Source organism: Hyperoodon ampullatus (assembly GCF_949752795.1).
Source record: "Hyperoodon ampullatus genome assembly, chromosome: 10".
Lineage (NCBI taxonomy): Eukaryota > Metazoa > Chordata > Mammalia > Artiodactyla > Ziphiidae > Hyperoodon > Hyperoodon ampullatus.
In genome coordinates, this window is record NC_136923.1 from 868,580 (window position 1) to 895,893 (window position 27,314).

At 58.4% G+C, this 27,314-nt stretch overlaps 1 protein-coding gene across 1 annotated transcript; it reads right to left on the bottom strand.

Moving 5' to 3' along the window:
• Window positions 1-27,314, bottom strand: ZXDC (ZXD family zinc finger C; the record flags this gene model as incomplete). Its single annotated transcript, XM_079714064.1, has 11 exons — window positions 1-87; window positions 1,044-1,142; window positions 1,864-1,988; window positions 14,184-14,268; window positions 14,861-14,923; window positions 15,770-16,419; window positions 19,233-19,403; window positions 22,779-22,909; window positions 23,929-24,007; window positions 24,096-24,248; window positions 26,459-27,314. The coding sequence occupies 11 exons, from the start codon at window positions 27,312-27,314 to the stop codon at window positions 1-3; spliced, it is 2,499 nt and encodes an 832-aa protein (XP_079570190.1).

Sequence of the window (27,314 nt, forward strand, 5' to 3'; positions counted from 1 at the left end):
TCACTGCAGGGCCCACAGGCCGACCGTGCTGCCCGAGCTCCACATGTCCCCGGGCCCAGCGGCCCCTCCAGCTGCAGGGAGCACCTCCTGCGAAACCAAGCACAGCGGTGAGCTCGGCAACCGCAGCACAGCGCAGGCCCCCACGCGCCCCTGGCCTCCCTTAGTTGAAAACACTCGTTTCCCCCCTATTTTAAGCATATATTCCTTGAAGGAAAACATTTTAGTATCAACAAAACTAAGCAAAGGTGAACTCAGTCCTCTGCTCTGGGTTTCCTCAGAGAGGGGACTGTCCTCCCTGACTTGTGACCCTCCCCACTCGCTCCGGGAGCGCCCCCCACTCGCAGTCACGAGCTGCCGTCCGCGGCATCAGCGCGGACAGGCTCCAGCCACATGGCCGCACCACCACCGCCCGGCCCGCCGCCTGCAGGGAACAGCTGTCAGCACTAGGTCCCAGGCCACAGCGACCCCCTGCTCACTTGTACACGACCCTGAGATGAGGAACGCCCGACGGATGGAGGGGACGGCCGTGAGGCCTTCCGGACGCTGTGACCGCACGCCCTCCAGTTCACCCCCCACCCCGCGCTCCGTTCAACATTCACTTCTAATGTTACGGAAAATGTCGAACAGCCCAATTTGAACATAAGAAAACCAAAATTACTGTTTGTTTCTTACATACACGTTTGAAATTGGATAAGCTACATCATTATTTTATACCCAAATCTCAATTATCCACTGCCACCCATACTCAGCTTAGCCTATTTCCCCACAGGCTAAAAATAAAATCTGGCCAGCCCAACTTCCACAATTCTCAACGTATGACCCTTGAAGACTGTATTAAATTCCACCCCATCTACCGTGATGAGTGAATCCCAGCTGTACGGTCCACCTTTTATGTCTTGATCCCTTACCCACCTCCTCCTGTGGAAAAACACCCTGGCAACCCACCCAGAGAGTCCCACGCAAGGCCACCTCAGGGAGAAGCCTCAGGAGGCCGGAAGCTTCGCGAGTCTCAACAAACCCAAAGAGCAAAGAGGCATCCAGACCTGGAGGACGTAGACGGGCACGGCAGCAAGCAGGGGTTGGGAGACGGGAGGCTGCGGGCTGGGCGCCAACGGGAAGACCACGTGCCCTGAGGGGTCATCCTGGGAAGGCAACCGCACACGGCTCAGTCACCTTGGCCCGAGGAGTCCCGCTACCTTGAGACGCAGCAGAACCAGCGCACCCGCCTTCCAGGGGCGGCCTGAGGCCCAGCAGTGACCAGAGCCCTCCCCCGAGCCCAGCTCGAGGCCCGAGAGCCGAGTACACAGAGGTGCTCAAAGAGGCGGGGTCAGAGCTACACATCCTCAGCGTTTAAACCTCTTCTCTCCCAAAACCCTTCCAAATCGTCTTCCAGCCCCTGGAAAGCGAGGCTGAAGGTGACCGTGTCCCTAGAGCCACGGAGGTGGGAGCAGCCGCAGCTGCAGGTCCCCGCTGGCCCGGGCGCAGCCCAAGAGGTGGCCGGCCCTGCCCTGAGGGGCTCAGTGCGGCAGAGAAAATAAGAGAGAAGCAAGCTCAGCACCATTTCCACACAGGCCACCTCCTCCGGGTGCATCCTGGCACAGGATGAGCACGCTGCCTTCACCCGGCCCCGTGAGGAGAGAAGCCAAGGCCGGGGGCACCCAGCAGCACAGGAGCCAGATGCACTGCCAGTTGTCTGCGGTGCGGCCACGGGACCTCGGGCAGGAGCGGGACGGAGTGCAGAGGGCAGGCTGCAGGGGAGCTGGACACGGGGAATGCGAATCCTGCCCGAGGGGAAGTGTGGACACAGTGGAGTGACGGACAGGAGGGGTGCAGGACGGGGCGGGACAGCTCACGGGCTCTTACCTGCAGCAGCTGGAGCTGGACGCACGGCAGAGCCATGCCAGGCACTGCGAGGCTGCCCCACAGCCAGGCTCCCGGGCCGGCATGGACGTCGCCTTCCCCCGTGCTCAGTGCGGGCCCCGCGGCTCCTGAAACACACAAGGCCCCCAGACGCACGGCCGCTCAGCCAGAGGGAAGAGGCCGAGACCAGGCCTCCGCTTCGAAGCTGAGCAAGGCTCGCCTGTCTTCCGCACAGACGGCTCAGGCCACGCCGTCCTTGAGGGTGGACTCCTCCTCACCCTCGAAGCCTGGGGCACGCGGGGTTCCTGACACGGAGCACGACCAAGCTCACAGAAAAAGAAGGGAGGGAAGCCGGCTGCATCCCCCCGGCGCCCCCCTGCCGGCACCTCAGCACCTGCTAAATGGCTCTTTCTGTCCAGCTTCCTTCGCAAAAATTATCACTTTCTTGGTTTCATAACAACATGCTTTTATAAAAAATTAAGCACAAAGAAGAAAGAAAACATCCTAACACCCAGAAAGGGTTTTTCTGACACAGGAATCCTGGATTCAGCCCTGGTTCCACCACCAACTCCCCCTGACCCTGGACAGGTGCGCTGAGCTCTGGCCCCGGCCTTCCACCGCAGAGTGCAGGGAGGATGGGCCACGCGGATGTGCTCAGGGCGCAGGACCGAGCCCAGCGGCCAGCGAGCACCCAGGGGTGGAGGGGCTGTCACTGCTGGGCAGACACAGGCACGGGAACGGCCTCACAAAGACAACCTTACGGTGAGCAGCATATGAGCTCACTTAATAAAAGTACCCATTAAGTGCTGTTGAATTAAACAACGCCAGAAGAACAAGTGACACTGAACGACTTGCTACTTCCAGAAAACGTCTAATTGACCTCAAGTTAAAGATGAAAACGACGAGAGGCTGGCCGGCTATTTAGGTTCTGTCTCCCTCCTGACGTGCACGGTTGGCTCTGCTGCCCGACGAGCCAGCCTGCGGGCCCCATCCCCGGGGTCTCACTGCCGACTCCCCTCCGTGTGTGTCCTCTGGGTCCAGCCCCAGGAGCCTGACGCCCCTGCTGCTCCCAGCAGGACTCACTCCCTCCCCTTCAACAGGGAGGAATTCGATGTCCCCCCTGTCCTCCTGGGGCCTGTGCTGTTCCAGCCACCTCTGGAATTTTACCTGAATCATTGTTATGCTTTGAAGTCTTTTATCACCCTCATATATTTCCCCGCAATACAAATCTGCACATAAATTGAAATTTTACTTATTTTTAAAGTTTTCTTAAATATACTTTCTAGAAGTGAATATTCATCACCTGAAAAAGTGAGTTACCACTGTAATTATCAGAAATGCAAACCCAGTCAAAATAAGACATTAAACTTTGATAATTATAAAATATTAAAAGGAAAATTACACTGAAAAATGCATCCAGAGGGGTGACTGCCGGCCTGCTCCCAGGCGGCTCGTGTCTGTGTGAGCACTGAGACTGGTAAACATACATTTTTGCCAATTAAAAAAATGTTTTAATAAAATGCTCATGTGCTTTAGTTTCATCCCAACTGTGCAGCTGAAGATTCAGCTCATTTATGTTGGACGAAGCCCATGTAACACGGTCAGCCTTACTCTGCTGAAGGGTCCGACTTCATTTTTTAATCCAAATGAACATACCAAGACATGCTTCAAGGAATATCATGAAAGCACTATGGAGTAAATTAAGGAAGGCACCAAATAATGCATCTTTTTTTTTTTTTTTTTTTTTTTTTTTTTTTTTTTTGCGGTATGTGGGCCTCTCACTGTTGTGGCCTCTCCCGTTGCGGAGCACAGGCTCCGGACACGCAGGCTCAATGGCCATGGCTCACGGGCCAAGCCGCTCCGCGGCATGTGGGATCCTCCCAGACCGGGGCACGAACCCGTGTCCCCTGCATCGGCAGGCGGACTCTCAACCACTGCGCCACCAGGGAAGCCCCATAATGCATCTTTTGAAGTCAGTTTTAAAAGTAGGCAAGATTTAAATGATGTAATTCTAATATTCATTATGTAGTTGTATAGCATAAAGATGAAATGAATCGGAGCCATTTCTCCTTATTACGCTGTAATGACTCAGTGCCAGCTGTGTGGGTCGCGCTCTAAGTTATCTGTGAAACGAGAGCTATGATCAAAGCTTTGCTTTCATTCGTGAATGTGGGCACGTATGCTACTCAACTAGGGGGAAATTAAGTAAAAATCACATGTACAAATCAGAAATAAACCCCACTAATTTTTTCTATACATCACGACTCCGCATTTCCTTCATACTTAACGGAAGACAGGTCCACACCGCTAAAAAGCGAGTAACTAGAATATCACTGTTAATAAGACCAAGTGGAGTCAGCTTTAACTACTGTATCAGCACACTTAACCTGAAAGAAATCACGTAGGTCCTCTTTTCAACGTGTACCTTCAATCCAGTGTCTGGGAATCTGGTGACCCCACAGACCCCACGGCTACATTTACAGGAATTGCTGCCGCTGGCATGAAGGCTCTCTCTCGCCCGGGACAGGAGGCCCGCAGCTGAAAGCGGCCCCCGTGCGGGCACCTGTGCCGCCCGGCCTTCCTGGATCCTCTCCTCCAGCAGCTCGTCTCGCGGCAGCAGCGGGGGCTGGGAAGCTGAGGGTCTCCGGGGAAGTGCGCCCCCCATGGGCCCACCACACGCCCCAACTCCAAGCACCTAAACACGCGCCCCTGGGAGGCCTGCCGGAGGGTGGGCGGGCAAACTGGCCACGTCCACCTGTACAGGGCTCGTCCCCGGACCAACCCACGGGGCCTGGCTGAGGGGCTCGGGAAGACCCTGGCCTGTTCCACACCCTCCCGAGGGGCGTGGTGAGGCTGGTGGAGACACAGCGGGCGTCTGTGGAGGGAAAGGGGCCGGAGAGCCTGCAGCGGCCCCCGACTTGACGCCAATAGAGAACGCAAGGAGGCTGGGGCCCCCAGGCCCCTCTCACGCCCAAGACCCAGGCAGAGCACGAGGAGGGGACCCTGACCCCCACGGAGCGGGCGTTGCCCAGACTCCCTGCTCGAGCCATCGCGGTGCGTGTTCTGTTACACGACCCCAAATGACAGACTGTGCCATCGGGTACTGTGTCATCGACACTCAAGACGGCCACAAATTAACCCCACGCCTGAGCGTGACGGAGAAGTCCGTCTGCGGATGCCTGAAGGCACGCAAACGCAAACCGAGGGTCGCCACACGGAGCACACGACGACCATGTGGCCCCGAGTCCTCACCAGTAAAAGATGCCGCGGCGCTAAACATAACGTGACTCACTTAATTAATAAGCCGATCAAAAGAAAAACCAAACTTCCTTTTCCACGGCGGAAATCCACAAACTCTTACCAGGCAGGCAGTCTTCACACTGAACTGAGCATTCTCCACATCTATCCACAAAGCTGATCTGTGCGGGGTGACTTTAAGCGGGGGACAGGAGAGTAAATCCAGCAGCAGATACGTGTCCACTAAGCAGACCTCAAAGGCCCATCCTCTTTGGGCCTCAGACGGCAGGGTGAGCTGGACTCCACACTGCACGCCGGACCCCTGGCCCGTCCGTGAACTACGGGACCCCCAGCTCCCCTCCCAGGGCCCAGCGAGACCAGGTGAGGCCGGCAGCACAGACCCGGCTCGGACCACGTGTGCGCCCACCCCAGCTCCACCGCGAGGCCCTCGCAAGCACAGCCCTGCGCCACAGAACCTGCCCTCCACGCCCGGCGGGCAGGGGGTCCCCGTCGGAGCCACAGACACAGCAAGAAACTGCAGGACCGCTCCCTCCATTCTGCAAGGAAGGCGATCCGACAGGACACAGCACGGACGCAGAGGCACTGGGGCCGAATTCACTGACGTGTTCAGTCCTACACAGCTGTCGAGAAGATGCGCTATAAAAACAGATCGTTCACAAGGAGAGACATGCACGTTACTAACAGGAAAGACCAGGGTACTGTATCACTTCTTCCAGATAAGGACACACGTGCAGCTCATCCACATGGAAAACGACTACCATCAAAACGAAGAACGTGGTCTCCCAGGGCGGTGGAGCGCAGGCCAAGCAAGCAGCCACTTCCTTCCTCCCCGACTAAGCCAGCGTCACCAGAGCCACTCACGGACCCCACGCTCTGCTCTGCGCCCAGCGTCCCACGGGCCAGCCCGCCTCAAGCCCCCAGGGCCCTCCCACCATCTCTCTTTCCTCAAGACGCACCAGGAGTCTCACCAAGTTCATCTTCCACAGGAACTGAAGCCTGACGGGGGCTTTAAGTTCCTTTGGGATTTCCAAGGAACTGAATAGAAGACGTAAATCAACACTAGAGGCAGAGCGTTTCGAGCCAGGTATGGGGAGGCCCTGAGCAGGCCTCATCCCGGCCGGGCGTCCTTGTCACTGGGGGTCCCGAGACACCTTGTGACTGTTAACGCCATCATGAGTGAGATCGTTCATTACTTTTTTCCTGATTATTCTAACAGAAAAGCTACGATCTGGTATCTGCACGTTCACTGTGCAGTCAGCTACCCATCCTTCCCTCGTATTTCTAACGACTGGAGTCAGTTCCCGTGGGTCTGTAACCGTCGTCGGGAAGCGACCGCCCTTCTCCCTACGCAGCCACCCCCCTCCGAGCTTCCGCAGATGTGCCCGGCGCCCCTGCGCTGCTGCCCCGCTGCCTCTTCCCCACTGTGATGGGAAACGACGCTGCCAGTCTGACTTGCTTATTAGGGAAATCTTTCTGCTTCCTAAGGATGAAGGTTTATGATCTTTAAAAACCAGCCACAAGGACGTTTATCAACTGCCTTGTCTGGCATCGGCGAGGGCACGACAGCGCCCACCTGACCCCCCACCCCCACCCCGAGAGGGGCCGTCGCCCGGGCGCGCCGCATCCGCCACACTCATGGTCGGTGAGACACGGCCTTCCCGCGTGCGACGCGGTGCCGCCAGGCCTGAAGGCTTTGCAGCCTGCACCGTGGGGTCCGTCCCCCTCAGGTTGCTACCCAGAAAATGGGGCGTCAGTAGCCACGCCTCAGGCTGCCGTGAGGACGTGGAGAGGGAACGGGGTCGGGGGAGCGCAGGACGCAAGGCCCAGGACCGGCCCTTGTCTACGAGGAACTCTGTGGGACGCCGGGCGGGACGGGGCACCCGTGCTGGCCGTGCGCCGAGTACAGGCGTGTGTGTTCCCACAGACGTACAGACGAGCCCACACCCACACGCGCTGATGAGGGAGCAGGGGCACCCTGCCAACACCGAGGGGCCCTCAGCGAGGTCTGCGGTCACAGAAGCAGCCACAACATCACTGCCCCTCAGAGGTGCTTCTCGCTGGGGGTCGGTCGGGGCCCAGTGACACGCAGGGACGCTGTGGTGTGGCACCCAGAGGGGCTCCATGCAGGCAAGAGGGACGCAGGTGGCGGTGCGCTAAGGCACAGCTCCTGGGCAGCACCTCAGGAGGGCACTGCCGCCCTGAAGTCCAGGAGGGGGACAGCACACGGGGCCAGAGCCACGGCAGGGCCGCCCTGCAGAAACGGGCCAGGGAACACAGCGCAAGCAAGGTCCTGGTCCCCTCCTCCTGCCCACCTCCCAGGACGGGAAGGCCAAGCGGGTCCCGCTGGGAAGGGCAAGGTGAGGACCCACCCAGAAAGGTGGATGGAGCCCCAGAGTGAGCCAGGGCCGTCCACCGCGCAGGCCTGCCGGGTGCACGGCCAGCCAGGCCCAGGGCCGGTGGAGGGGTCGGTCTATGTGGACCGAGTCCTCCGCCCAACCGCAAAGCCGGGGCCTGAAACACACACAGCCCCGCCCGCTACCCTCCTTAATCTGCTCCCACAGCCTTACAGAGGCTCTAGCAGGAGCGCCCGGTGACACCCACAGCCTTCCCTGCAGGCTGCCCAGCCCCGCGCCCCGCCCAGGCTGCACCCTGCCTGGGTCGCACGGTCCCCCGAGGCCCTCACGCACTCACAGAACGGGCAGAGCTGCCCTCGCCGCTTGTCAGAGCGTGTGCTCGGCGGCCCGGCCCCGCCTGCCCGGGGCCCCCACACCGGCACCGCGTGGGAGGACCCCAGGAAGCCCCCTGCTCCCCTTGCCTGCTCCGTGTCCCTGTGGTTTATTTTCACAAGAACAGGTGGAACAACCCTTTAGAGAATACCACGTCCCTCTTCTAATCACGCCCTCATGGGAGCCCAGTTTTGACACTGACCCAGAGGCCCCAAGCGGCCTGGCCTCCTGCTGGCTCCAAGCTCGTTCCCAGAACGCTCCCAGCCAGCTGCTCTGGACAAAGGGCCCGTGCTGAATGCACCCCCCGGACCCAGGCCCCGCCAGGACTGCCCGTCGCCCGCGTGTGTCCACGCGAGGCCTCTGCCCTACGCGAGCCTGCGAAGCATCGGGGACCAGCTCCTCGGGCTGCTCGCACCCCTCCTGACTCACTGTCTTCCTCGATTGCTGTGATCGCAGGAGCCTCCTCCCCGCAGCACCTCAGGCCCGTTCTGTCCCCTCCCTTTCAGGTCCCGCCCACTTGGGAAAAGAAATGTCCTCCTTGTGAAGGGTGCCTTCTCCACTGTCCTTCCTCCAAGCTGCGGCCACAAAGGGCACTCCTGCGGCTGAAATGGGGCACTTGGGTACCATCTCAGCCCCATCACTTTCCGGGGGATCCTTCCGGGTTCTCTCCTGAGTCACTGTCTATGCCCTCCCTGCAGGTCTTGCTCGTTCCTCAGTTTATTTCAAGGGCCAGAAGCTCTGGGACAACACTGACACGAGGGGACGACGGCGCTGAGTCCAAGCAGGACGCCTCTGGTGACCCACCGCTAGGGTGGGGTTGGCTTCTGGCTACAGAACCTTTCTTCCATTCCTATTTCCATCAGGAACAGAAATCAATTTTTAGAATAAAGAGAGGATCTGTTGAGAAGACAGTACCGCTCCTCAGGGACCCTTCACTGTGAGACCTGAGTAGCAGACTTCCTACCGCAATCACCTCAGGCTGCCTAACCCGCTGGGGGACAGCGGACCAAACGCGCTGCCGACCCCCAGGTGTGTTTTCTGGGGAGCGGTGTTCTATTTTCATAAGTCACCATCCTGGAGACGCCCAGGCCGTGGGCGATTCCCATTCCCACGGCCCCTCGGCAGGGAGCTGACCCGCCTCCACCAGGAGCCGACCCGCCCACAGCTCAGCCCCAGAAACACTCACTCCAACCATGGCGTCCAACGCTGGTTTCTGAGTGATGATGATTTCTGTCTTCTTGGAAAACCACGCATCTTGTTGCAAGGACTCCAAACTTGCAATCACGTGGTACAGAGGCTCTCTATTTACTTTCCACCGAATCTGTGGAATTCACTTACGCTTCCCCTTTATCCTTTGTAAAATTGCTCAGACAGACGTAGCAAATGGCAGCCCGGGAGCTGTACCCACTTAAGGCTGCTCTGTTTGGCCCACACAGATTTTTTTAAAAATCTGAGTAGGTTTTCACACTTAAGGGTCAAAATCAGGATTTCTGACTCATCTTAGTCTGTTCTGTTTCCGTCTTTAAAGACTCAGCCCCTCCTCCTTGTTCAAGAGGAAGGCGCCCTGCTCGGCGTACCCGCCCCTCCCACACAGAACCACCACCGACAACCTTCCAGGGCTGCAGGCACTGCACCCGCCTCAGCCCAGCGCAGCCCCTCAGGAACCCCCAGGCCCTCGGGAACCTCAGCAGGTGCTCTTCTGCCTGTTTTACAGAGAAGGCTGGGGCCCGAGAGGCTGCCTGCTCAAGTTCACGCCACCACACGGCCACCTGCTCCTCCTGGAAGTCTCTAACCAGCTCCTATTTTCTTCTTTCACCCAAGAGTTTTTACTAAGTTTTCTTTTGTTTTCCAAATGATTATTACTGTGTTTTACCACACTACGGTCAAAAACATGTACTACCAAGCTGCTTTTTCCTAGACTTTGCTATGGTTTTCCTGACGTCTAATTTGTTCAGTTTAATTTATATAAATATTCCACTGTCATGGAGTAGAATCTATTAAAACAACTTTACTAATCCCACTGTAAACATATTTTACATCTTTATTTTTTCTGCTTATTCTGCAAATAATTAAATTAACAAACTCCAATACTGCTAGGTTTTTATCCAATTCTCCTGGAGTTCCATCCGTGTTTACTTCATGTTGTTCGCTACTGTAAGTTTTCATATAAATATTCATATAAACGGTCACAAGTCATGGTAAGACTGTGGATCATGTGTGAACAGCAACCAAAAGAGGAAAAGCCTTCTCTGCCCCAACTGTTTTTCTCTGAATTCTATGCTTCTGATATTAGTATTAACCCCTGCTTTGTAATTTTTGTTTTTTGTTTTGCTTTATCTTGTCTTAATTTTAACCTTCTAAATACTCCTGTCCACAATATGTCTCTCCTGGACATCGTGTGGTTGGGGTTTTGCTTTCTGCCTCAGTCAAAACAGTGGGGGAGTCCCACTCATGTACGTTTTCACCGTCACACAGACGTGTGTGCTCTGCTGGCTACACCTCCTCCAGGGGGCACCGTGCCTGCCTGCCTTCCCTGCCCTTAAGGAGCAGAGAGCGCACACCCGTTCACAGTTCTCAAGTTGGGTGTTTTTTTTTTTTTTGAAGCTTATTTTGCTAACTGTCAGCTTCAAGAATAAAAGTTTCTCTTTTACGTTGAGAAAATACTCCTGGTTTGAGGGGGGAGCCTCAGCACTCAACAGCAACCCAATGGGAACAGTCTTGGATTTTAGACCCTATGTCCACTTTTCCAATCGTTCAGACTACGCATTCCCTACGAACCAACGGGCGCGCTGCACTGAACCGCGGCGACACCGCGAAGCCGGCGTCTACGCGACTCGCCTCCACCAGCAGGCCTGCTCCTGCGGCTTCTCTGCTCTTGGACCTATTACACCACACCCCGAAACCCAGGAAGTCCCCAAACCCAGCTTTCTCCCAAGTTCGGTGCCAAAAAGAATGTAGTAGCAACACGCGACCCGGAAGCATGTGAAGACAGTTTACAGACTTCCTGACTCACTTAAGTGAATGCGTTTCACTGAAAAGCCAACACCAGAACTAGGCATGGTGAGAAATACGGAATGTGTGTGCCACACTCCCACCCTAAAACGCAACACACTCTGAATCCGAAGCACAGCAGCGTGGGTTCACGTGCATGAATCTACTTCCCAGCACCCCCGCCGGGCGTCCCGAGGCAGCAGCGCCCTGGGGCAACAGGCAGCGGCACAACCCACACCCAGTGTGGAACGGGCACCCTGAGAAGCGGCTGCTCCAGGGCTGGGCCTGGTGGTGCCAACAAGTGAGGGGAGTGCCCCCCAAGAACCGTGACGGGGCCTGGCAGGAGGGCATAAGAATCCAACCAAAAGAACTGCCAGTGGCCAAAGGTGGAACAATTCGAGCAGCAAAATCCACACTGATGGTATCGATTATAACCCAGCACTGATTACATTACGCTGAAAGACAAAGTCAACGTCTTTGAGCCTGTACTGATATAACTAACTTAACTGACAGGGGAGAGAAGGGACAACTCTTCCTTCCAGAAAATTCTAATTAATACACGCACAGGAGGAGGGAAATGGAAAATCACCATTAGACCACCACAGTAATGACAGCACAGGCCAAGCTGTCCTCACATGCGGAACAAGCAGGCGGGTGAGAACAGACCTAGCGCAGCGTGGGCCCGGGCTAACCTTGCCCCGTCGCCCAGCCCCCGGGAAGGAGTCTCGAGGCCTCTGGAACGCGCCACCTGGCAGACAGGCCCCTTCAGACAGTTTGACAATGTGACTCGGGGTGGCAGTCTTGGGCCACAGGGGCATCTCGGCCTCCGGAGGGGGTGGGGCCGTCAGCACTGACCACAGCACCAGGGACAGGGCGGCTGATAGCTTCACTGGGAGTGTCCTCTGCCTGCAGCCAACTGTACTGTGTGTCCCTTTGCTGCGATAATCCATAACCATGGGTTCTGAGCCCTTCTAGAGAATTCGTGAACCCAGAGAGTCACAGGGACCCTCACACTTGCTGGTGGTGTGAGAGTGGGGTAATCCTGCAGGTCTGCACTCCAGCCCCAAGTAGCCACCTCAAAACAGACATTTATCACTACAAAGGGAAAAGCAGGAACTTCACCATGGAGGACACAGCAGACCCCACCTTAACCAAGGGGCCAATGTCAGCTTTGCCCCAGTAAGTTTACCACATGGACCCCGACAAGATGCAGGGACAAGGGCACCTCACTTTGGGACCCCCAAAACACACAACCTTGGTCCAATCAAGAGAAAGCACCAGGGCTTCACTGGTGGCGCAGTGGTTGAGAGTCCACCTGCCGATGCAGGGGACACGGGTTCGTGCCCTGGTCCGGGAAGATCCCACATGCCGCGGAGCGGCTGGGCCCATGAGCCATGGCCGCTGAGCCTGCGTGTCCGGAGCCTGTGCTCTGCAACGGGAGAGGCCACAACAGTGAGAGGTCCATGTACCGAAAAAAAAAAGAAAAAGAGAGAAAGCACCAGACAGACCCGAAGGGAGCGACGCCCTGGACTGAAGGACCAGCATCTCGACAGGAGCATCTGGAAGGTGGAGGAGCAGACGCAGAGGAAGAGGCCAAGGGGCTGACCCAGGACCCTGGGCAGAAGAGGGTCCTAGGGGACCGTCACGCGCACGTGAGGTCCGAGCCCATCAGTGGCCCATGTCCCAGTCCTTCCCCAGCTTTGTGGACACACGTGATCTCGGAACACGTCCACACGGGGGAGGCTGGGTGGAGGGCACCACAGCTGGGGACGACACACGTGGAAGCGTGTTTCCGCAAGTCTAAAAGGCCACCAAGTAAAGGGTCGGGGGAAACACACAGCTGGCCCCGAGGGCTCTGGAAAAGGGGCTGTGGGTCTCTATTTATCTTCCTCTACCTCTTGGCTGTTACGGGACACAAGAGGGCTTTCAAGGTCACGTGGGGCAAAGGTGAGCATAGGTGAGCCTACACACCCCAAGAAGAAACTCTTCTCCTGCGTCCATGTGTGAAGGCTGCATGCTGGACAGGTTCCAGATTTCTATTTCCCTTGAAAGTTGACCGTCAATGAGCGTATAAAGTACCCTGACCACCCCTGGAGGATGCAAAGAAACCAGCTAGCTCGTTATTTTGAAAACTGATTAAGAGAAAAGTTTAGACACTTCTGCTGACTTTCCTGTATGAGCAGAAGTATTCTAGCTTAAAATGGGCAAGACATCAGCATCCTCCTGCAGCCTAACAGTCCAGACCCTGGGCGTCCGCGGCTGGGCCGGCCATCAGGGCCCCACAGACTCTAAGTCAAGTCAGAGCAAAGTATCCAGCCGGAGCGACTGGTTTACAGGAAACACGGAGACAGAGTGACCTGTTACCCTGAAGCGCGAGACCCGACAACCCAACGAGGCAAACTGCCCAGCCTCCAGCACACGCGCACACACACACACACGCACACACACACGGGCGGGGCTACGAATGTGAAAGAGAGCCCAGACATGCACCAACCAACAGGAAATACGGGCCTTACTTGGGTGATTAGAATAAACAGGTATAAAAACATTCATGGCATCTGAAACGACTGAAAATGGGAACGCTGGCTAGATACTGACTTTAAGGAAACACGTACTGCTAACTCCTAAAGAAGCGATGACAGTGCCTGGCGTGTTTTTAAGTGTCCTTGTTTTTAAAAAGGTAACGCTGAAATATTACAAAAACAATGAAAACAAAACTGTCTCTACAGATGCCGCCCCCGAGCAGCTCCACTTCCACAGAGCTGAGGCCCCGGCCCCTCACCAACTGTGCCCTCGTGGACGCCACCACCACCTGCCACCGCCATCTCTGAAGCTCCCCCGCCCCGGCCTTCGGGAACCGCAGGGCTGGCCCTCCTCAGCACAGCGAACGCTGACAGGGCCCACGCTCACCAGGGGGCACTATTTACCGCCCCAGAGAGGAGGGCGCTACCATTACGTGAAGTAAGACGCTGTCACATTAAGAAGATGCAAGGTAGTATACTGCTAACCCTACATACCTTTCGATATTTTAAAATGTATTTTAGATAAATATTTTTATACAATGAAATCTACAAAATAATGCTATTTGAAGAATTCAGCGTCACCTTCACAAAAGGCCTGACTGCAGTGTCCCTTAAGCACTGTGCCCACCATCGCATTTTCAGGATGGATGGAGGAGGTCACACACTAGCAGGTCCTGTCTGGTCCACTCAGTGTTTTTTAAAAATTCAAACAAGATGCCGACACTTTAAAATCAGAAGCGTTCCTGCGCTGGGGATCCACAGCGCCACGTGCCCCCCGGAGGGCTCCACGAGACGCGGCCGGCCCCCTCCCCGCACACAGCCTCACCTGTGTGGCTCCCAGCTCCTCTGTGCTTTTTTTCCTTGGCTAGTTGAATGGCTCGGGAATCAGTTCTTGCTGAGCCCCCGCCTTCCTGAGACCAAAGAAAAGCGTATCAGTCACGGGGCCCAAACATTAGAGGGAGGGGAGCGGGGGACCTACTGAGCGCGGGGTCTGCTTCCTCAACAGACCCTAGCAAAGGCTCAGAGAATCCACATCCAGTGACAGCGACAGCTGCACGGAGTCTGAGTTGGAACCATATACGTGATTTTATTATCCAGAGTAGCAAAGTTTATTCCTTCAAAGTCTAAAACATAGTAAAATATTTTACACAGAAACCATCTGAGAGTGAACTGCAGACCACTCTGCTGTCTGAACACAGAACCAGTGCCCTCAGTGACCAGGACTCACAGACTGCGGCCCCTCCCCGGGTTTCAGGACATGTCACACCACGCCCACTTGGCCACCCTGGGGGCCCAGGCCGTGCGCCCCACGGAGGCTGCTCAGGACAGGCGCTCCACTCAGGGTCTCACCCGGCAAAGCAGAGCAGTAAGTGCACCACTGAACCCGGGCATTTACCGAGGGACCTGACGTACGCACACGGGACTGGGAGTGCCACACCCCTGTGGACGCACTGCGAGGACACGGTGGAACCCTCGTCCCCACAGAGAGAGGCTCGGGCGTACCTGCGGCCCCTTCACCACGCGCCTTCTGGGCTCACAGATGCCAGGCTGGCCCACGTCACACAGCTAGCGAGAGAACGGACAGGGTCAGGGTCAGGGTCAGTCTTGTGCTCCGCCAGCCCTCGGCCACTGCCGCATCCCTCACAGAGGACGCTGATTCAAAGCAGTAACTTTTCTTTATATCACGGTAAAATAAGATTTAACTTTCTGAATATAAACATCTCCATCAAATTTAACCTGCACCACAAAGAAAAACGTACTTGACCACTCCCACCTGAGGCTGAGGAAAGACATTCTCTTAAGAATCTCTGATTAAATTACTTTAAATTATATTAAATGTATAACTGACATAAATATAGTTAAAATATATTAATTGCCAAGCCTCGCAATTGGAGAAGTGCTCTTATAACCCTCCAGAGACAAAGGCTCCCAGACCACTCCCTTTTTTTGTTGTTGTTCATTCAAATTAAACATTTTTGCATGGTTTTAGTTTCCATTAAGCCTTAAGAGACAGTTGATGTCACAATTCCTCTTGGCCACGACTCCGTCTGAGGATCTGCTATTACGTGATAAGCTCAAACGCAGAATGTTTCAACATTATGAAATACCCCACGTTTTCTCAAGAAAAGACAGGTTATCACCAGATCACGGAACTCGAAAAGACCTTAGAAATCATGTAGCCAAAGCCCCTCATTTCAGAAATAAGTGAGAATTTAAGGCTCAGACACGTTAAGTGATTTGCTCAAGGTCATAAAAACTAGCCCGTTCCAGACTCGAGATTGGAACTCAGATTTCCAGACTTGCAGGCGGGAGCTCCATCCTTTCGCAAACCCCTAAAAAACGTCTGCACGTAGATTAATCCAGAACACCGCAGGACGGGTGCAAGACATGACCGAACAGAGCACTTCATACCAAGTAGAAGCCGCCGGTCCCCGCACCGAGTCCCGCGTCTTTCCGAGCTCCGAGCTCCTCTGCAGGGCTGGACTCCACAGGCCGCGGCGCCCCTCCGCTCCACGCCTGCGGTCTGACGTCGTCGGGGTCAGGGGCCGAGTCCAGTTCCACTTTGATGGGAACCAGCAGCTCCGGGGCACTGCTGTCTCCCTGGGGGCCGCTCGCAGAGGTCAAAGCCTGGGGGTCCCGACTCAAGCTCTTCACGGGCAGAGCCACCAGACAGCCCAGCGCCCCTGCGTCCACGGCCTGCACGTCACCTGAAGCGAGGCCGCCCTGCTGGAGAACCGTGGCTGCCGTCCCAAGAACGACGGGCCTGTCCGGGCCCAGTGGGACGTCATTGTGGGCCACCAAGACTAGGGGGCCCCTGGGCCCTGAGGCAGCCTGACTGGCAGGGAGGCCCCCCCCGAGAGAGGCGCTCACAGAAGTCACGTCGACAGTCAGGATTCCAGTGCGCAGCGCCTCGTCAGAGGTCCTGGGGGCACCACCGCTGTCGCCAGGCGTGTCGGAGAAGAGGACCGCCAGGTCCACGCTGCTGAACGCACTCTGGCTGGGGCTGCTGAGGTCACTGCTGGGCGCGAGCGCGCTTGGAGCTCCCCGCGGAGGGAAGAGGTCTGAAAAGGAAGGAACCCTCTGGTGACCTCAGGCCCTCAGAGCCCAGGGAGCTCTGTGTGTGCTCAAGACGCGAGCAGGCGGCCACGCTCTGCAGCAAGGCACTGTGGGGGACACGCCCGGCGCCCTGTCCACGCTGCCCAGAGCCTCGAGCCCACAGGCATCTCCCCAGACGGCGGGCGCAACCTGGGTCGATGACGCTCCCCAAAGTCACACCGCCCAGTGACGGAACAGGCGAGACTCGAACCCAAGTCCTGCTGGCTTCAAACCCTGAGCTCACTCCACCACGAGCAGCCACCCTAGGAGACGAGGCACTCTGGCGGGGCAGACACCTGCAGGCCTCAGGCCACGCTGAACCCCGGCTCCCTGACATTTCTGGCGTCAGCCACGTGGGTCCACGTCCCATCCAGCTCTCTGCCCACTTCGCGACAAGCAGCTTCCCCAGAAGGAGAGGGCGCAAGGGCAGGGATGGACGGTGGGGGTAATCCGGCCTGCCGGCTGCCTGCCTCTGGGCTGGAGGGCGCCCCCAGGGAGCTGCGGAGAGCGCACGTCAGACACCGCACTCTGCAGGCCTGGCCGTGGCCTCCTGGATGGAGCTGCTCCATTTCCAGGCTCCACTGCCCCCACTGCGGGTCCCAGCATCTGTGCCCCTCAGCGGCAGACACAGGGCCTGGCCCTCAACAAGCCGCCCTCGTTCACTTAATTGCTGCCGCACGCAGCGCTCTCCCAATACTTGATTATTTGTTATTCAATTAAGATTTTAAGTAATCAGATTACCCTTGGGAGAATAATGAACACTAAAATCCCGTAAAAAAGTTTCAATGAATGTTCAAGTTGGGGGTTCATACACAAGAACACCCAATCCTAGGGCTCACCAGGCACCAAGCAAACAGGAAAGTGGAAGCACAGAGAACTGGGGCACAGCTGCCAAACGAGGCCTGACCGCCCCTCTCCCGCGGCCTCCGACACCCAGGCCCGGCCAGAGGGAAGGGCGCTCCCAGGCCTGGCACCATCCCTCCCTCCGAACCCTGAGCTAATCCCAAGCTCACACTGTCCAGCTGTGGACCCCACGTCAAAGTGCCTAGGATGCTTCTACCGTGAACCGATGAAACAAATCTACTCTAGACGCCACCCCTCCAAAAGTAAATAAACGACAACCAAATTCAGAATATATCATCTGCAGCTGTCATCTTACTTCAAAGTTTGAGAACCGGATCAATCTATCGTTGCTTCTATAATCATCTGGTACCAAGGAAACATTCTGAAAGGGCAGTGCCTCTTTGAAGTAATGAAAGATGGAAACATGTCTCTTTTTCAAAAGTTTCCCTGGGCTCCCCTGGTGGCGCAGTGGTTGAGAGTCCGCCTGCTGATGCAGGGGACACGGGTTCATGCCCCAGTCCGGGAGGATCCCACATGCCACGGAGCGGCTGGGCCCGTGAGCTGTAGCCGCTGAGCCTGCGCGTCCGGAGCCTGTGCTCCGCAACGGGAGAGGCCACAACAGTGAGAGGCCCGTGTACCGAAAAAAAAAAAAAAAAAAAAAAAAAGTTTCCCTGATAACCTTGATGATTCACCTCCCTATGAAAAAATCAATAATAATCCAGCAAATAGATGCCAATGTGCTCATAAATTTCCTATTTAGCATTTTACTGATTCCACACGTATTTACTGGAGACCTGCCAACGCGCAAGGGCCAAACATTCAAAAATCATTAAACAAACATGAATACAGAGCATCCAGCATTAGGCCACACCATGACCTCACTCCAGCACTTTCTTGCCAGTGTGAGCCCCAGCCCGGACCAATGTGAGGGGGACGCGAACAGCCAATTCAGGGCCTGGCAGAGTCCGTCCACGATAAACAGATGCTCCCAGGCACCTATTTATCAGGAGGCAAGCCTGGGAGCCCGTCACACACCTGACACGAGACCACGTCAGATCATAAATGTGAGGCTTGGGATGCACCCCAGTCACCTACCCGACAAGAGACCGTACAACATCGTAAACGCCAGGCCTGGGACACACGCCCCTGATCACCTAGCTGACACGAGGCCACGTCACAGCATAAATGCAGGGCCTGGGACCACCCCCCATCACCTACCCAACACGTGCTTCACATACTGGTGCCCCTCCCAGGATCACAGCGGGGAAGTGGCTATGCCTGAGGCTGGGCAGGCCTGTCACAAAGGTGGCACTGAGCAGGGCCTGGAAGCAGCTGCTCAGGTAACTACAGCTAGTACTTCACCCTCCAGGCCCTGCCAGGAGCAGCAGGCCTGCCGGGCCGCAGAGCACGGTGCTGGGACGGCTCTAGGGAGAGGCAGCCGCCGGGCCACCCAGACCCTCAAGCCCGCCCAGGGGCCGGTGCACGGGGTGGGATTCTCGGTCCCAGGCCCCCAGGTAGCAGGAAGGCCAGGTCCGTGTGCCGAGTCGCCCCTCTGGGCTCGCCGTGGTCCGCACTCTGCCCCCAGAACATCCGGAAACAGCTCTGTCCTGTCGCCAAGGACTCTCCCAGGCACCGGGGTGGACAGGAGGAGCTGAAGGCGTCGGACGCAATGGGGGGCAGGCTTGGAACACAGGACAAGGTCACAAGGAGAGACTCAGAAGGCCAGGCTACAAAGGCCAACCCCGTGGAAGACCCTCAGAGACAAGGGCGGGTGAGAGGGTCAGAGGCAGGAAGTGGCAGAAGAGAGGCCACGAGGCCACGCAGCGGGGCGGCTGCGGTCCCTGGGCTGGGAGCCGAGGAAGCAGCGACTCGCGCCGCGTCCCTGACACGCGTCCAGTGGACCCCGGGCGCCCTCAGGGCCGTGAGCGGGGCCGACCTGGGTGCCGGTGGTGCTGTCTGATCACGTGCGCCTTCACGCTGTGCTTGGAAGCAAAGAGCCTGTGGCAGCTGGACACCGGGCACCTGCTTTTCGGAGCGGCCGCGTCCTGCAGGTGCTTCTTGGAGTGAATGTAGAGGCTGCTCCGCGCGGAGAACCTGGCACAGCACCCTGGGCAGAGAGAGAGACGCGTGTTAGCCTGAGGGTCCCCGTCCCGGCAGCACCCAGACAGGGCACGGCCCCGCTCTGCCCCCGGCAAGCGCCCTCAGGCAGCATCGCGAGGAAGCCTGAAGTCCCGCATCGGCCGCAGGCAGGACGTGTGACCCACACAAGTCAGGCTGACCGCCTCCATTAAGCTGCTACTGGAAGAAAACCTGCGACCCCGTGACATCTGGGGCTGGAGACCACCCACAGACCCACCACTTCCTCTCATTTCGCCCCTAAGAAGCTGCTGCCCAGAAGGGCCGAGCAGATGGCCGGAAATCAGAGGCAGGAGGGGAGCCCGGAGCTGGCCCCGCCCACGTCCGCAGAGCAGACACGCGCCCGGGGCAGAGGGAAACAGGCAGACCCAGAGATACAGCCACCCCCCTCCACGCCCCGACGGCCGACCGCTGGAGCTCGGCACGGCGGGGTCACAGGAGGGAAGAGGGGTTCCTGACGGCCGCAAGCTCGTCACCTGGTAGGGAGGGACACATAAGCAGCCAGCTGTCCTAACCCAGGCGACTGAAGCCCGGGGTCGGGCCACCCAGCGTTCTGGGAGCAGAGGAGAGCGCCACCCCGAGGAGGGAAGGTCCCAGGAGATCGGTCACGTCTGAGGTGCCGGGCGGCGTGGCCACCACAGCAAGGACGTGCGGCCGAGGGGCTGCCAGGCCAGGCTGTGGGGAGCTGCAGGACCGGCCCCACCCGCGTACAGCCGTCTCAACCCCTTCTGTAAAGCGGGGCCTCCACGGTACTCACGACGCCCAGGAAGGACGCCCCAGCGCTGTCACGCGACAGCATGTCAGGGAAGGCGACGGGGTCGCTGGGGGCCGGAGGAGGGCTGTTGCCAGAAAAGAGGCTACGCACAGAGGACACGCCATGGCAGTGAGGGCTCTGCTGCCCCAGAGGGCAGTTCTGAACTGACTTCATTGTCAAACAGAAGTTCACACCCACTGCCAGGTGAGGCTCAGGACAGGGCACTTGGGACACACAACAGAGAAGAGGCATCTCTGGTCTTGCCCCCGGGGGCCCTGTCGCCACGGGTGCTGTGCTCCACACCCCCTCCCAGCTGGGACCCTCACAGAGATGTCCAGGCTGATCACACGGCCGCCTACCGCACGGCCTTCCCGAGGGCGGGCTCGACCACCACAGGGACGTCCACCGTGCTGCTGCCCGCGGGGGGTTTCTACTTGTAGAGATACTTGCGAATTCAACAGGGAACAAGACAGGTATCATTTTAATTTGTATTCCCTTTGATGATCAGAAGTATGACCACTTTTTCATGTGTGTCAACGACTACGTTTTCCTAATTACAACGTAATCTATTGAGACTCGTGTTACTGCTTTACAGATTAAGGATATTCACACACAGCCCCACGCATTTCTACCAAGTCACCACCCCGCCAGGGGACGGGCAGAAGCAACGTGTCGAAGACAGACTTCCCTGCAAACCCCAGCTCCTCGGGAGTCTGCTCGGCTCGCACCCACGTTCCCGTGGGCGCCACCGCGGGCTGGAGGCCCAGAGAAGCCGCACCGGGCACCCGCCCTCGCCGCCGTGCTCCCCTCCCTGTCCCCTCCCCCTCCTACTACCACGGAAAAGGCGGGGAGGGGCGGCTTCTTAACTTTTTATTAAGAATGTTCCAAACACCTACAAGAACAGAGAAAACGGCGAAGTCATCCCGACTCAAGAACTATCAACTCTCCGCAAATGTGAAAAGGGTTCTGGGATGCCTCCGCCACCCGCCCTCACCGCCACTCCCTGGAAAAGCGCACCCTCGACCAAGCGCTGCCGGTCACCCTCTACGCCGCGCTCTCAAGGACGCAGTTGCCAAAAGGAAAACCCTCCCTCCTCCGTCGCCAGCCCTGCCCCTTCCTCTTTCCCTCAATCCCCTCAAGGAGGAGGGAAGCGGGAACCAGCCTCTCCCGCCTCGCCCCGCCCACCCCCCACCCCCGCAGGCCTCGCCAGCCGCCCGCGGCCCCTCAGCTCCCCGCGCCGGCCCACTTGCCTCCTTTCCCAAACTTGGTCTTCTCTTGGCCCAGAGCCCACGTGGCCCCTCGCGTCCTCCTCAGGCCCCTCCCGGGGCGCCCTCTGCTGGCCCACCCGCACGCGGGGCAGTTCCCAGGGCTCGGCCGCAGGCCTCCTGCTGCGACCTGCCGGCAGCGGTGGCCGTTACTGATGTCCTCTCAGCCCTTAATTAAACCCCCTGACCAGCTGGGCCCCACCACCCCCACTGGACAGAAGCAGAGAAGAGGCAGGGCTGGGAGCCGCGCGCAGGCGCCTTCGCCGCACCTGTCCCGGCCGTGCGCGGTCTGCCCCGCCCCCAGCCCGCTTCTCAGGCCCCAGCAGCACGTGCCCCGCCTCCGAGCATCTGCCGGCAAAGCCCGCGGGCACCTGGAACGCCGCGCGTCCGCACCCATCTCCTGCCTGCGCCCCGGGTCCCCGTCTGAGCTGAGACGCTGACCCAGCCGCCACCCCCTCCACAGCACCCGCTCCTGAACCCTCGCCAGGCACCATGCATTCTAACTGCCCCCTCTGCCGTCTACGCCGTCCCTCCCTTCCCACTGCCTGCCCAGGCACCGGCCCATCTGCCCAGGACCCCAGACGCAGCCTAAACCTCCACTGTGGCCCCATTACCCCGCCTAGAGCCCTCAGCCCGCTGCCCACACCGGCCCTTCTGCCTCCACCGCCCCTGCCTACTGGGAGCCACTCCCCCACCCCAAGAACCCTCCGGGTGACCTCCTCTGTGCGGCAAGCACCCTGCACGTCAGCTGTGTACCTGTGGCCCCAACCGGAGCCCTGGGGAGAGGCGGGTCTGTGTCTGATTAGACCACCTGGGCTACATTCCAGAAACTACTCAGCTGCAAGTGGGTCTTTGGTATCCCCTTCTCCAGGTGAGGAAACTGAAGCCCAGAGAACCTTGCCTGAGGTCCCTGATTCAGGGAGGGTGGAGCCAGGGTTCAACTTCACACGCCGAGGGCCCCGGCCCGCCGTCCCGGAATCGTGCCTCTAAAACCCCAGCCTGGCTTCACTGCTGTCCAGTCACAGCGTGGGGAGCCACGGCTACTGAGTCCGAGACACGTGCCACATGTCGAAACGGGCTTTCTTCACGCGTTCTGTCAGTGGATCCTCACAACCACCAAACCCAGAGGGGACTCAGCAGAGCGCCCGCCCGCAGGGTGCAGTCCCGCGGCCTGACTCTGAATCTGCTCTTCCCGACACACGGCTCCCAAGACCCGGCCCCCGGCTAAAACCAGCCGAGCCCACCTCACGCCACAGCCGGCATGACGCACCTTGAAGCAACTTCCACGCATAGCGTCCAGGTGGCCGTGGGGCCGGCTCACACCTACCTTCCACGGGACACGCGAAGGGCTTGGTGCCCAGGTGGGTGACGCTGTGGCCCTTGAGGTGCTCGGCCCTGGTGAACGACTTCCCGCAGCCCTCGACGGGGCAGTGGAAGCGGCGGTCCTCATCGTGCTTCCTGCGGGACAGAGAGCAACGGGCAGTGACCACTCCCAAGCAGAGTGTTCCATTCAGGAGCAGCGGCCTCCCCGAGACCCTGATGAAGCCACTTCCCCCGCTCAGCAACCCCGCTCCCACACAGACTGTCCACACCGCAGGGGACATCACCTCACGTACACACAGTCTTTCGCTAAGTAGACACCTCAGATCCCAACTGTGCAAGTACAGACAAACCACCCAACCTCTCTGGCTCCCAATGCAAAACAGGAGAACGAGGGGCTTCCCTGGTGGTACAGCGGTTAAAAATCTGCCTGCCGATGCAGGGGACACGGGTTCGATCCCCGGTCTGGGAAGATCCCACATGCCGCGGAGCAACTAAGCCCATGCGCCACAACTACTGAGCCTGTGCTCTAAAGCCCGCGAGCCACAACTACTGAGCCCATGGGCTGCAACTACTGAAGCCTGCGCACCTAGAGCCCGTGCTCCGCAACAAGAGAAGCCACCACAATGAGAAGCCCCCGCTTGCCGCAACTAGAGAAAGCCTGCGTGCAGCAACGAAGACCCAAAGCAGCCAAAGATAAATTAAATAAAAATAAATAAATGTATAAAACGAAACAAAAACAGGAGAACAAGAGCTTCAGTGTCACAGCTGCTGAGAGGCCAAACAAGGGACACAGGCCAGGCGCCGAGTGTCTCCTGCACAGAGGCCCAGTCCTCCAAGGCGTCATCACCACCGCGGGAAGTTTGTAACACGACAAAGGCTTAGTCTATAGCCTTAATTTTTTTAAAACATCAAATTGCATATTAAGTACACCAGTTAAACTTAAAACCAAGTACACACAGAAAAAACTGATTTTGGGTAATCAGATTCTGTGTGGTTTTCTTCTTATAAGGTTTCTGAATTTTCAAGTTATCCACGTTGGTTTGTTTTTCATAACTTAAAGGAACCCAAAGATTATTCCATCCATAGGCTTCTACTACTAACAAACAACTCACCTGTTTTCAAAACTGATAATTCAACCAAAATGTAAAGATTACCTTTTGTGCCTTAGGAGTTTAGACATGCTGGTGAAGGTCCAGCCACAACTGTCAGAATCACAGATAAAAGGTCTTTCGCCTTAGAAAGGAAAAAAAATCACACCACGTGATTACAAATGTGAGCTGCGCCGACGGCAGATGGGGTCCAGATGTCCCCGGCTTGTTACCTGTATGGCTTCTCAGGTGGATTTTCAGACGACAGGCCTTGTCATACTGTTTGCTGCATCCAGGGAAGGAGCAAGAAAAGAGTTCTTGTTCCCTGAAGTGGGCCCGGTTATGGGAGAACAGGGCACTCACTGTGATGAACGTCTTCTCGCAGCCTGAATGGAGAAAACACACACCCCGCTCACTGGCGTGACGCAAGTCACGGAACACAACTAAACCAGTCACCACCCCAGGGCGCTGCGTGCACTGGGGCAGATGGGGAGGAGGAGGACTAAGGAGCATCTCCAGACAGTGAAAACCTTTGCAGCTGAAGTAGGCGTGGCTCAGGGCAGCCCACGGGTGCACACAGGCCACCTGTCCCCATGTGACCCGGAGACAAAGCACCAGATCAAGACAAAGTCCTCCAGCACAGCACTGCCCCCAGTTCCATAGCTCAGACCCTGTGGACATGGTGGGAACTCAACTGCCCAGGTTGCCCATGTGAGACCATAAACCCAACGAGAGAAAGCAGAGACTAAGGAACAAGATTCCGTCTGGTCGGGCTGAGCTTGGAAGGGCTGCAAACGACTGCAGTAATAACACCTGAGACTTTTTCACCTGTGGAAGTGAGGCCGCATCCCCCACCCTCGTAAACATCCTCCCGGAGGTCCTTGGCGGCTGGCAGCCCGGCCTCTGGCAGCGGGCTTCTCTCTCCTTTTGGTCCATTTCCTCGGAGTTCCCTGCTCTGTCAAGGGTCACTGGGGTCATCTTCGCTCACATGGCCTTTTTCCACCACCTGCATCGTCAACCCCGGCTGAGCCACCAGACTTTGCACATCACTAGTTCTCCTCTGACAGAAAGGTTCAGTGCTCAAACAGGGCAGAAAACACGAGGCTACGAGATGCTTACCAGGAGTCTCCGCTGCAGCGCTTCTCAGAGCCTTTACGGTGCTGCCAGGTGCACACAGCACTCTGCAGGACAGCCCAGGGAACCCCACGTTTCACAGCGACACTTAACTGGGAAACGCTGATCTTCCTAAACGCCTTACAATCCTCCTCTTGGGCATAAACCTGTCTATGCCCAGCAGCCCCAGCCATTCCTTATTTCGGGCCTCGGTGTCTTCTCACACTCTGTCAGGGAGGTCTGAACAGGCTGAGTCAGTCTCTGCCTCAGCAAGAAGCACCCCAACCGACAGTCAAGCCTCCTGACCCAGCTCTGCAACCTTTCCCACTGGAGCCTCCTCGGCGCCCCACTGCCTCTACCCGGGTCACCCCTCCGGACACTCGGTCTGGAACATTCACGCAGCTTCACTGTGTCCCCCTCCTGCTCCCGCCCACCTCAAACAAACACCCCGCGTACCATCCACCTCCAAACCCCCAGGGTGGCCCCGTGCCCAGAAGCAGGCTGGGCCCCTCATCCTCCTGGTACTATGCTCAGAAGGATGGCCCTGAGCTTTTTACTAGAGAGCGGTCCGCAGACCGCCGTCAGATTCCGAATGCAGGACCAAGCATCGGGAATCAGTGGCCTGCAGCCATGCTCTCCACGGAGACGGGATGCACAGGGCAGGCCAGGGCGCGTGGAAAGAAAACACGGGAACCTGGTAACATGTGAATTTTCTTCCGCCCTTTCAAACTCCCACACGTGAGTACAATTCACGACATACATCCTAAGCAGCGCACTCCGCGTCCATAACGCATCAACAACAGAGTCTCCGGGCACACACTCGCGCTTCTCTTTTAAGGAAGGGCACCTGGGAGGTCCTCGGGCACCCTGCCCCCAGCCCGCCCCACTGCCCCCATTCCCTGCCTTGGCTCTGCAGCGGGGCCCCCGCACCGCAGCCCCTCCTTCCCAGGCGGGAACCTCCTCTCGTGCAGAGGCACACTCTCTCCGACAGCAGCCAGAGCTGCCTATCCCGGTGGACAGTTCAGGGGCACTCACAGCGGAGAAAGACCCCTCCGCCCACGGCACCCACCTGCCCAGAGTCTCTCCGTCTGAAGATAAGGACGACGTTCAGAACTTCACGCAACTGTGAAGCCCGAAGGAAACACTTTCCACGGCACAATAGTGGATGCACCGCACCCCCGCCATCATCCCCTCGGCACCTTAAGGCCTCGCCTGGGCCGCGTGGCCCTGCGTCCCTGAAGCCCGGGGAACGCGCCTATACGCCGGACGGAGCTTTTCTAAGTGACGACACCTGTCTCAAACTCCCGTCTCCGGGAACACGCCTGGCGGCCTCGCTCACCGGAAGCCGCCGGGGAAGGGCGCCGAGATTCTCCGAGCTGCTGCCCGAGCCTCGCAGCCAGGCGGGGTTCGGGAGCCACCGCGACCCCGAGCGGGAGGAGAAGAGACGCCGCGCGGCCCGCCCCGCCCCGCCGGCGCCGCTCACCGGGAAAGTCGCACTTGTAGGGCCGCTCCGGCTCGAAGTGGCTGCGCTGGTGCGAGCTGAGCTTGGCGTGCGTGGGGAAGCGCTCGGCGCACACCTCGCACTTGAAAAGGCTCTCCTGCTCGTGGCCCTTCATGTGCGCCCTGAGGTTGTACACGGTGGTGAACTTCTTGCCGCAGCCGCCCACAGGGCAGCCGAAAGGCCGCAGCTTGTCGTGCGACTGCAAGTGCCGCTTGAGCTTGTACGACGTGGTGAAGGCCCAGCCGCAGCCGTCCAGCGGGCACTTGAAGGGCCGCCGGCCCTGGCCGCCGCCGTGCGTCAGCAGGTGCACCTGGAGCTGGTGCTTCTTGGCGAAGGCGAGCGCGCACTGCGGCTCGGGGCAGCGGTACCCGGGACCGGCGGACGCGCGGCGGGCCCCTGCAGGGTTGGCGGCCTCCTGGCCGGGCGGCGGACGCCGGGACCGCGCGGCCAGCGTGAGGACGCCGCGCTCCAGGTGCACCAGCAGGTCCTGGCCGCCGGCGGCCCGGGGGCCCACGAGGGGCGCGGCGCCGGGGACCTGCGCAGGGCGGCCGGCCGGCCTCACGGCGCCGCCGGGCTCGGGCTCGGTCTCCCGCCGCCCCGGGGCTTCGGCCGCGCCGCGCGCCACTTCCAGCAGCACCACGAAGGAGTCGCCGCCGCCGGGGCCCGCCGGCCGGGCCTCCCCGCGCCGCGGCTCCTGCGCGCCGTCCTCGGGGTCCCGCAGCAGTAGCAGCCGGCGGTGCGCGGAGCCTGGGGTTCTGCGGGTCCGGCCGGGGCCGCCGTCGAGCTGGGGTCCGCGTGGGGCCGGGGCCGCAGCGGCGAGCACCGCCGGCGCGTCCAT